Genomic DNA, 11,191 nt, shown 5'->3' on the forward strand with positions numbered 1-11,191 from the left:
TCTGCAGTCCTTCCACCAGTGGTTCATTATCACTCTTCTGTTAAGCTTTGCGAGTTGACTGAATTGACTCATGGCTCCCGGTCACACCCATCTAGTAGTATGTCACCTCAGTATGTGTCGAAAGAAAACTTGAGATTCTATCAAATACGATTAGCATTACAACCTGACCGATTGCGTGTTGGACAACGCTAAATTACAATGTGCACCAGGCTTTTCCCGTTTAACTGTTTTTCCACCTGTCCACGGTCAATGCAGTATACGCGCCAACAGGTAATTGACTCAGCGGAGCTAAACTCAAAATTATTTAGCTTAGTGATCCCTGTGATACTTCGAGAATCATCTGGTGTGTCAGTGTTGGCGTTAAGAGCTGGAGACCACTTAATCTTCCACGGCATAGAGATATCCGAAATTTCCAGGAGTACCCCCTCCCCCCCCCCCCCCTTCCCGACTGTAGCTACAGCTAAGAGCCATTCAAGAACAAGAAATCATTGCTCCTGGATAGGTCAGCTTTAAGAAGCGCATTTCAATCTACTGTCACTACTTTAAACTTGTAATCGGTTTATGTAAATTGCGAAATGTTGAACATTTGCGCAAGAGCAGTGAAAGCGTGACTGGGCTGCTCGTACGGTTGTGTGACAACTTTTACTGAGTCTCGAATATCAGCCACGCAGCACGGTTGCCGATATGATAAAAGCAGATTCCTGAGGCCCCTGATTCTTACAGCAGAAAGATTGGGCTCTTTAAGGCAATGTGGAGTGGTATTGAGGGGAATCGACGGCTTTTAGGTATGTTTTCTGTAACATTTTCGGATTAAATTAGTCGTATTAATATTTTGTTTATTTGTTTCGGGGCAGAGCGTTTCACTTCTTGTTTCCATTTTATATAGGCGAAATTTATTTGGGACTTGCCACTACACTTTTAAACTTACACTTTTGTGACCTCGGTTTGATTTTGTTGTTGTACCGGTAATACATTGCCGAATTAACCTCTCGACTTCTTGAACTTGAACGGAGGTCGGCTATTTGCCAAATTAGAATAAGGGCGCGATTTTGATTTGCTTCAAGTTATTTCAACTCGATTAATTTACAGTCCTTTAACGTCCTTAATGCTAAACAGCATTCCAAGTTGACCCATTATTGTGTCTAAACGAACTTAAAGCGTTTTGGTGAACCGAAAACATTAAGGTTACAGGAAATCTCTTGCGTTTGTCGTGAAAACAATTCAGAGTGTTGTTTACATTAGTGAAATACACGCGATGACAGACTAGACATGACGGCGGACAGGAAATTAAACAAAGTTAACGCGCAATGTTTCGAAAACGTCTAAAAACAGTTTCTATGTAGTGGACATTATGTTTCTACTGATAGCAGTGAATTGACGGGATTTTAATGAATGATGGCCTTTTACTTTCGCCGTTGAAACTGATTTGTCTCTTGTTCGTGTATAATTATTGTGTTATTTGCGCCCAACACATTGACATAGATTTTCATTTTTCTCAAAGGGAAATACTGCGAGTTCGAGCATGAAACTTGGCATGATATATGTTTAATAATGATATTTCTAGGCTGTAAAGTAAAATAATCGGAAAGTGAGGTACCAGATGCATTTTTATGCTGTTAAACATGACCTATATTTTGCCGTTATTTTTCACACGCTTCATAGGTGTTTTTAAAATGGTTAGGAAAACCACTATATCAACATCTCTGAGATTAGTTTAAAACGAGGAATAAATTAGAGTGGTTGTTCCACATTTGTGTGAAGTTTGAAGTCAATTGAATTTATTTTAAGACTTTACCAGCGCTTCGTCCTCGCACCTTATTTCGGTCATTTTATTACACGAAAAACCGCACTTTGACCGCGCTTTCAAATTTTCGCGAATTTCTGAAAAATAAAAATTCGCTGGAACCTTGAAATATGATTTTTAGAATTAGGTCACCTAAGGGTATCTTTGGGCAAAATATGAGCGATTTGCCAAATGGGTCGTTGACCGGCGGTTCTCGATCCTAACAGTCAGCCGTTCTTAACTGTTCGAACATTTCAGGTGGCTCTACGATGGAGTAGCATTCCATCCAGGGTTACGCCTACTAGTTCATTTTCAAACAAATCAAACTTGTTTTTCGTATGAATAGTTTTGCTTGAGGACTCGTTTTGAAACAGAGGCACAAGGTAAGGAAAATGGCTTGTTGGTCGTTTTGGGACGCATCGTGATTTCTTATATCAAGAGCATTACACATAAGTTGTTTATCGGCACGGGGATGGAGTTGTCCGCGTAGTGCAGCGTAGCTTCGTAAGCTTTTGCCCGTTCTTCGTCAGGTAAATAATGTAATGTGAAATAAGAACATAGCTCTTAAATTGTGCCTTACACGATTTCATAATATATATGTCATAACTGAAGTGAGAGCTGGTAAAATGTTGGAAATATCAGTGATGCACTGATCGTTGCCCACAGCTTTTTCGAGAGTCGCAGGGCGAGAGTTGTAAAGCTCAAGCTAAACTCTTGAACTTCGTGTATCCCGTATTTCTGTTATCATTTTAATTGCAGATGGCGAATTAAGGTCAACAAGCAAAGAAGCTGCTGGTTTTATCCTTGTTAGTCGTTCCAGTGAACATTTGTCTACTTGAGTTAACAGATATTAAAAAACTTCGGGCATTTCTCATATTTTAAATGAGCTGAAATGGCGGGCTGTTCAATTCATGCATTAACGCACCACAAAAGCACAACAATAGAGGCGGCTTGATCAGTATTCATAGAATGCTTTACGGGCTTTCTTTCGATAACAACAGGTTCTTACAATTAACCAAATTTCAATGATAACAAAGCAAGTTGTGCATTAATCTAATTGAATGATACAAGCTTTAAGGTACAAAACTCAACTTTATGTTGTAATGAGCATGAAAATTGTCCTTCAAATTTCTGGGTGGTAATCCACGAGCCAGATTATGACTTAACATGACTTGCATCACACAAAAAGCAATCAATCTCAAATTTTCAAAGACAGCTTTATAAGCCATTTCAGAGTTACCCTGTGCCTCTGATTCAAAACTTAAGTCCTTGTGAAAAGGTGAGTTTGATTTGCATGAAAATAAACCTGCAGGAAGAACACATTTTCCTATAAATGGTTTTGCTTGCAGACTTGTTTTGGCACAAAGGCGAAAGCAGTGGCAGATCCAGACCTTGAGCTAAGGAAGGTGGCAGGGGGGGGGGGGGGTGTTTTGCTTGCCCTGACAGCTTTTCTTACTTCAGTGATTTCTTCTTTTTTACCCAAAATAAAGGAGGATCGGGCCTCCCAGGCCTCTCCCCTAGATCCGCCACTGAAAAGGTGACTCAGAAAAATGGCCTATTGTGCCAGGGCCTTTCAACATTTATGTATATAATTTTAAATATATTTTGTACCTTGACTCAGAGACTCGCTCACTCACTGATGCTACATTTTACCCTTAACAAAATATAAATGAACTTTATGTGATTATTCTGTCACTTTGTATGTTGTTTGCTCACATTGTCTTTGTACCATTATTTACTTACAGTAGTACATTCTCAGACATCACAAGCCATCAAGACTGCTATAACATGAGTGAGGAAGACAAAAAATACTTGGATGATGAATGTGACAAAATTGATTTTATGAGTATTGTTCAGAGCGTTGGGTTACAAATAAAAGTAAGTACTGTTGATACTCGGATACTGAAGGAAAAATTCCTCATCCATATCAGTTGCAAAATGCACGACCAACTACTGTCAGTGAGCAAAATAACTATTTGTAGTGTCAGTATAGGATTTGATTTGAATGTGAACTCTTGCAAGATTTACACTATTAGTGTCTGTGATCATACGTGAAAATTCCCTTAAAAGTGCAGAAGGCTTTAGGTGAGTGCAATTTGAAGGAATTTTCAAATATCACAAGTAATGTTATTCCCCAATTGCTGGAGCTTTTATATGATTACTCATTCACTGTATGACCGAGTAAGGTAGAAACTCACTGCAGTGCAAATTAAAAATTAACAATAAATTGTCCAGCCCTGCCCCTCAGCCAATCGCAATGAGGTAATTTTCTCTGTCATATAATAAAATTTACAATATTATTATTTATCTGCAAGGAGAGAAATAACAAATAGTAGCTACTCAAACAATAGGTTTGTAAGCATGGTACTCTCTAATGGCAGGGGTGGTTTTTTTGCAGTGGCTATATTGATGTTCCTAAACAATTAAAAAAAATATGCATAAGAAAAATACTCATTTCCCAATCAAGAAATAATTTTCATTGTTTGGAAACACCAACATGGCTGCCATGACCTCATGTGAAAATGCTTCATCATACACCTGAACGTAATGGAGTCATTTTCACAGGATAAAAGCCTTGGCAACAAGTTCCCCGACTTGAAGAGCTCCGAATCTCATATCTTCACATTATATCTTGTTAAAGGTGGAAAAAGAAGACGATGAAATCTCAAACTGTGGCATTGTTGACAACTCAAGTAAGAACTAACTATAACTTGCGCTGTATTTCAATCTACATTGAAGTCTTAATCTCTTCTCCAGGGTGCAAAAAAAACAAACAAACAAACAAACAAGCAAAAAAACACAATTTCAATCCATAATCTGTGATGCACTGCTGCCCTAGTGTTGTTGTGACAAGCCCCCAGAATATTACTTACTAGTATGATTAATTGATTTAACATTAAATTAAATATTTTCACTTCTTATGTTGCTTTGTAATTTCAGTTTCCTCAATTTAAACCTTTTCCCAAAAAACTGTACTTGTCTGTCTGGCTAGCAAAGGACAGAACCTCCTAGCCTGACTACAAAACCCAATAGCCCCATTACCCATGCTATCAGTCACAGCTCTCCTTGTACACTTCTAAGAGCCATGGATAGTCCTGGATATTTTGTCGCCTGTTTTCAGTCATATCCGTAAAATGTAGCTGGAGAAAATGGAAAAACTATACTCTATTAACAATTATTACTTTAGCCTAGGAAGTTAAGAATATCGCAAAGCAAAGATGACAAAGACAAAATTTCATTCACAACTAAATGTAAACTGCAGTCATATTTTCTTTGCAACCATATGCATCTGTACTGTTATGTTTAAACCACAGGTATTGGTTTTGTTATAAGACCCAAGATTCTACTGTGCCTAACAACACTTGCACATGTAAAAAAGCAGAAATTGAATACAAATGGTCATGTTTATTTTACAGGGCTGTTTTACAAGGCAATTTTTTTCTCTTTTAACTTTTGTTCAGCATAAGTTATCTTGTGTAACTAACAGTACCATAACTGTAGGTTAGCATTTGTTTACTTTACTTTACAAAATTGAATTGAATTTTGCCACATGTCATCAACTGCATTGGTTGAGGTTGGGTGTGTGTGACATCCGGGGGCCTCATGGTTAGTGCGCTCAACTCTGGACTGAGTGGTCCGCGTTCAAGGCAGGGGACATTATTGTATTGTGTTCTTGAGCGGACACTTCACTCACAGTACTTCTATCCACTAGGGTGTGTAAATGGGTACCAGAGAATTTAATGCTTGGGGGGGTACCCTGCGATGGACTAGCATCTCTTCCAGGAGGGCAAGGCTGTTGCCTAAGGAAATTTTTAAGGAGCCCAAGCCACTTTTTTAGGAGCCCAGAATAAATTTGCCGTGGTAAATCCGGGGGGTTGGCGAGACTGGGGAAGACGGGGGGGGTGGAGTGAATTTGGAAATTTAGGGGAGGGGTCCGGAGGCAGAGATTTTCCATGAGACACTAATATGGTCTGTTTTATCAATCAAATTTTTGAAATAAAGTGTTCAGCAAAGTGATCAGGTCATCACTGAGAGAGAATACTATTTGTGGTCAAGCAAATTCAATAATTGGTGTATCCAGGCAAGTGCTGCAGTTTTTTTTACAAAAATTTATATTGCCTCTTTCGTTTTTGAGTTTAGCAATTCTAAACAAATCATGAAATGCAAGCTGCAAATGAAAACAAATAAAAATGAAATATGCATTTGGGGCGTTTGAATTTGGCCTCACTGAAATGTGCTTTCCTTCCCTGGGCTTCAGGGACATAAGTATAAACAAAAGGTGCATTTTTTAGGCAGCATTACTGCATTATATTGGCTGCTTCTTTGGAGAAAATATATTCTCGTATTTTGGGCGGAGCCATGACAATTGGTTTGATAATTTAAAATATAAAACCCTGGTATGCAAAAAGAATTGCAATGCTGTTTTCTTTTTGCTGGCTTGTAGCTACTTGAATATTTCGACTTTTAAGTCATAAATATCCTTTCAGAAACTACAGAAATTCATTCAGTACAGCTAAGTGAAGTTTTCCAAAGTATTGGACAAAAAAAAGCCCAAGAATTTATCCTTATTCAAATCTAAATATAATGTCAGCAGCAGCATCACTCCAATTCCAAAAATATTTGTTAATCAAAGTAGTTATTTTGCAACTGGAATCAGTAGGGCATCAACAGAGACACAATCCATTGGCATACATGACGTGCATTTATTCAATACTGAGCTTGCAATGCATTGTAGGGCGATTTTCAACTATGGCTGTTTTCGGTTGTTTTGTGAGCGGAGAGAGACTTTGTTGCCGTGTTTTGGCCCATATTTCTCGTGTTAAAAGCAAAACAGGACCAGAGTAGCTGTTGTTTTCCGTTTAATTTATTGTGTGAATGATCTTTTGGCCGATTTCATGAGAAGATTGAAGTCATCGGACAGATTAGATGGGAATGAAAACTTCATGCTACATAGAAAACGGAGATAAGCTCCGTCCTGATGGGCCATAAATGCGGACTTAACCTTACCGAGTGGTCCGGGTTCAAGGCAGGGGACATTATTGTATTATGTTCTTGAGCGGACACTTCACTCACAGTACCTCTATCCACTAGGGTGTGTAAATGGGTACCAGAGAATTTAATGCTGGTGGGGTACCCTGCGATGGACTAGCATTTCTTCCAGGAGGGAGTAGAAATACTCCATGTCTCTACATACCTTTTTACCTTTTTACCTTTTTACCTTTTTTATTACTCCAGCAGCACCTAGTTTCCAACTTCTGGTTGGTGATGAGAATGCAACCATATCTCCTACGCAGTGTGTTGCTTCAACAGTGCCTAGTTTCCAACTGACACTTGGTGATGAGGATATAAAAAGATGTCCTACTGAGTGCGTTACTTCAGCAGTATGTAGTTTCCAACTTATTGCTGGTGATGAAAATGGAAACATATTTCCTACAGAGTGTGTTGCTCCAACAGTACCCAGTTTGGAACCCCCTGTTGGTGATAGGAATATAAACGGATCTACAGGCTGTGTTATTTCAGAAACTTCTTGTTTCCAGCGTATTGCTGGTGATGAAAGTGCAGTCATATGTCCTACAGAGAGTGCTGCTTCGACGGTGCCTAGTTTGGAACCTCCTGTTGGTGATAAGAATATAAACAGATCTCCAGGCTGTGTTACTTCAGAAGCTTCTAGTTTCCAACTTAGTGCTGGAGATGAAAATGCAGACATATTTTCTGCTTCGACAGTGCATAGTTTCGATCGTCCTGTTGGTGATGAGAAAATAAACAGATCTCCTGCCGACTGTGTTCCTTCTACAGCTTCTAGTCTCTCATCTATCTCGTGTCCTCACTGTGCAAAATGTTTCCAACGTAGAAACAATCTAAACCGACACATTTCTGTTTTTCATACAACAAATAAACCGTATGAATGTCAGCAATGTGCCAAGAAATTCTCGACGGAAAAACAATACGATGTTCACATTCAAAGACATGAGAACAAATGTCCATATTGCCCAGAGGTGTTCCGGGTGCGCAAATACCTTCTCAAACATGTTGTCCTGTGTCATAAAGACAAAGATCCCAGTAGCTTGGCGTGGGATACAAAGGGATTTTCACAAGGTGAGGTTTCCTGGGGATGAGGCCCGGGGGGAGTGTTCGTCGTACCAACGAGCACCCCCGTCCTTTTTTATATGGGAGTCCTCCAGGGATGGGGTGTGTTGGTTATCATACTTGCCTCTTTCTCGTGAGACGCATTATCATGAACGGTAATTCATTGTGAAGAACAGCTCCAAAAAACCTGTCGGGCGTCTTTCGGTCGTCTGTCGGCCATCTTATTCGGTGATTTATCGGCCGTCCGACTGTCGGCCGACTGTTGGGGTTTGTCGGTTATCATACTTGCCCCTTTTTCGCGAGATGTATTAGCATGTACGGTAATTGTGAAGAACAGCTCCAAAAAACCTGTCGGGCGTCTTTCGGTCGTCTGTCGGCCATCTCATTCGGTGATTTATCGGCCGTCCGACTGTCGGCCGACTGTTGGGCTTTGTCGGTTATCATACTTGCCTCTTTTTCGCGAGATGTATTAGCATGTACGGTAATTGTGAAGAACAGCTCCAAAAAACCTGTCGGGCGTCTTTCGGTTGTCTGTCGGCCATCTCATTCGGTGATTTATCGGCCGGCCGACTGTTGGGCTTTGTCGGTTATCATACTTTGCCTCTTTTTCGCGAGATGTATTAGCACGTACGGTAATTGTGAAGAACAGCTCCAAAAAACCTGTCGGACGTCTTTCGGTCGTCTGTCGGCCATGTCTTTCGGTAATTTATCGGCCGTCCGACTGTCGGCCGACTGTTGTCCGACAGAAGGCCGATGCGTTTCGGCCAAAACACAGACCAGTGCAATCCCAAATTCTCGAACCCTCTATCTTTGAAACTCCCTATAACTTCAACCAGAAGCCTTTCCCCTCCCCTCAGTCGAACACTATAATTCCCTGATTTCTCGAGCTACCTGATTTTTCAAACCAATTTTCGTTTCCCTAGGAGGTCCGAGAAATCGTGAGTCCACTGTATTCTTATGGTAAAGTTAAACAAATGGTAGAAAGGTTTGGTTAAAGTGGAATTCATGATCGGTTTCAAACAGGGTCTCAAAACTGATTTGATTACAAACGCGCATTACTTGCAAAAGATTTCGGACCAAAAAGTGGCCGAAAATAAAACCGTCCGAAAATTTTAAACGTCCGAAATGTTTACAGTACAGTATAAAACTTTTAAGTAGCTCTAAAACTTTTAGTCTCTTTTATGGAGAGCGAACTCTAGTTGATACACTGCTTGAGATACGTAACGGCTTTATAGAATATGTGTTATTTTCTCATTTCTCATCATTTTCGCGGATGTTGTTTCAGTCTAATCCGTCTTTAGTAAGCGTAAATTTGCTTTGCTGTGTTTCAGCAAAGTGTCCGAAATTTTGGTCCGAAGTTTGTTAGAAATGAGATAAAAAGTGTCCGAAAATTAAACGCCCCAAAGGAAACGTCCGAAATATTTTGCAAGTAATGTATCTTTAAATTTGCCACGATGCGTCTCTTCCCGAACGTATGTCATTTTTGTATGTTCAGGTTCAAGCCCAGGCCGTGTTCGTTGTGGTCAGTGTGGAGATGAACTCGATTCATTACGAGGCTATCTGGAGCACAGGGTGTACAATCATATGGTCAAAGAATGCTGGATTTGCCAAAAGACATTTAGCAACAGGAAAACTCTGAAAAGGCACATGAAAACCCACACCGGTGAAAAAACATTTCCTTGCGACCACTGTGACAAGCTTTTCGTAACGCAATCAGAACGAAAGTCCCACATGCGCCTCTTGACTATGGAAAAATCATTCACGTGCAACTTGTGTGGAAAAGGTTTTAAAAAGCAGGTCTCACTTGACTATCACATGGCCACCCACAACAGTGAGAAACCTCACCAATGCACGTATTGCTTAAAATACTTCAAAAGAAAATGGTCTTACGATATTCACGTACGCGCGCACACGGGGGAAAGTCCGTATCAGTGTAAACATTGTGACGAGGTCTTCACGAGCAGTCGACGCCGCCATCGGCATACGATCAAAGAGCACCCTGACTCTGTTACCAAGAAGGAGTACAACTGCAACTACTGCTCCAGATCGTTTAAAACCTCGACTTCACTGTCCACTCATATTCGAAGACACACTGGTCAAGTTTTGCGATGCGAAGTTTGTTCTTTTGTAACTGTGTCGAAAATGAACTTAGAAGTGCATATGAACAAGCACACAGGTGCACGGCCTTACAAATGCAAACACTGTCTCAAGGCATTTTCTCAACCATCTCGTCTGAAAATCCATGAACGTTCTCACACTGGTGAGAAGCCATATGCTTGTGATCAGTGCGAGAAAGCGTTCATTGATAAATACAGCCTTGTAAGGCATGTCCGCACTCACACGGGAGAGAAGCCTTATAAATGCAGCTACTGCAGTAAGGCCTTTGCCCAGGGATGCCAGCTGCAGTTCCACGAGAGGACACACACTGGAGAAAAACCCTACGAGTGTTCACAGTGTGAAAAGAAATTCGCTCGTCGACAGGAGCTTAACAAACACTTGGCAACTCACGAACAAAGGGAACAGCAGACTGGGACAAAGAGGAAAAAGAGTAGAAGTGATTCTAAATCAGATTACAATTCAGATAAAACAAGAGGTGCCAGGGAACAGGAGAAATGTGCCAAAAGACTTGCAAGCTTAGTTAGTTAGTTAGTTAGTTAGTCTTTATTAAGAAATCAGTCACAACATACGTGTGGCTTTACAATCAATAACAAACTAAGCTAAACTAGAGAAAAACCTATCATATGTATTACAAGAAAAATTTTAAGAAATAAATTTAAAAAGACATCTATTTACAAAAGCCCGTTTGAATCGTTCCGTTTTTGAGTTATTTTTTTGTAAAAAAAATACCTCTTAGTCGGCGCGTCGGGTATGTTATGGACGGGTCAATGGGTGAGTGAGTGAGTGAGTGAGTGAGTGAGTGAGTGAGTGAGAGATGTATGTATGTCACACCAATCAGATTGGATCTACTATGAACAGCCAATCAAATTTCTTGTTGTAAAGGTAAATGGTACGTGAGAAACACAAGGTATGTATAAACACATGGACTTTGGTAATTGAAAAATAAAGAGTGACGTGTATGTTGCCGGTTTGTGATTTTTAGTCCGGTTTGGAGGGGAGTGTGACAGTTACATACGTACATTGGGTTGTTTTAGAGTGCATAATTTTCAGTGTAATGGTGGCTAGTTATGAAAGAGATGAGTCTTGAGTTTTGAAGCAGTTCATGGGTAGTAGGCAAATGGCACGAGATATTTTTATTTTTAATTACAAAGGGTAACTTGATACTTTTGTTTTTCACAAGGAGTTAATTCAATTAGAGGTCAC

The 11,191-nt window shown here is 40.1% G+C and overlaps 1 protein-coding gene across 3 annotated transcripts; it reads left to right on the plus strand.

Annotated features, from left to right (window-relative positions):
* The first annotated feature begins 2,146 nt into the window (after positions 1 to 2,146).
* LOC110062212 (uncharacterized) lies at positions 2,147 to 10,947 on the plus strand. Of its 3 annotated transcripts, none has more exons than XM_089287026.1 (5): positions 2,147 to 2,313; positions 3,529 to 3,661; positions 4,425 to 4,476; positions 7,019 to 7,879; positions 9,366 to 10,947. In XM_089287026.1, exons 2-5 carry the CDS (start codon positions 3,572 to 3,574, stop codon positions 10,514 to 10,516), a joined length of 2,154 nt encoding a protein of 717 aa, XP_089143152.1. In that variant the 5' UTR covers positions 2,147 to 2,313; positions 3,529 to 3,571; the 3' UTR covers positions 10,517 to 10,947. The 3 variants fall into 3 exon arrangements, with proteins under 3 accessions (XP_089143152.1, XP_089143153.1, XP_089143151.1); XM_089287027.1 differs by having other exon boundaries at positions 7,022 to 7,879; XM_089287025.1 differs by lacking the exon at positions 2,147 to 2,313 and having other exon boundaries at positions 3,237 to 3,661.
* Positions 10,948 to 11,191: the final 244 nt, after the last annotated feature.

Source organism: Orbicella faveolata, unplaced genomic scaffold (genome assembly GCF_042242905.1).
Source record: "Orbicella faveolata isolate gen_17 unplaced genomic scaffold, um_ofav_v1 contig_14, whole genome shotgun sequence".
Classification (NCBI taxonomy): Eukaryota; Metazoa; Cnidaria; class Anthozoa; order Scleractinia; family Merulinidae; genus Orbicella; species Orbicella faveolata.

Coding starts and splice junctions, on each gene's coding strand:
- LOC110062212 (XM_089287025.1), top strand. CDS start 3,485: ATGTTGTTTGCTCACATTGTCTTTGTACCATTATTTACTTACAGTAGT. Junction 3,662..4,424: donor GCGTTGGGTTACAAATAAAA/GTAAGTACTGTT, acceptor ATCTTGTTAAAG/GTGGAAAAAGAAGACGATGA. Junction 4,477..7,018: donor TGGCATTGTTGACAACTCAA/GTAAGAACTAAC, acceptor TTATTACTCCAG/CAGCACCTAGTTTCCAACTT.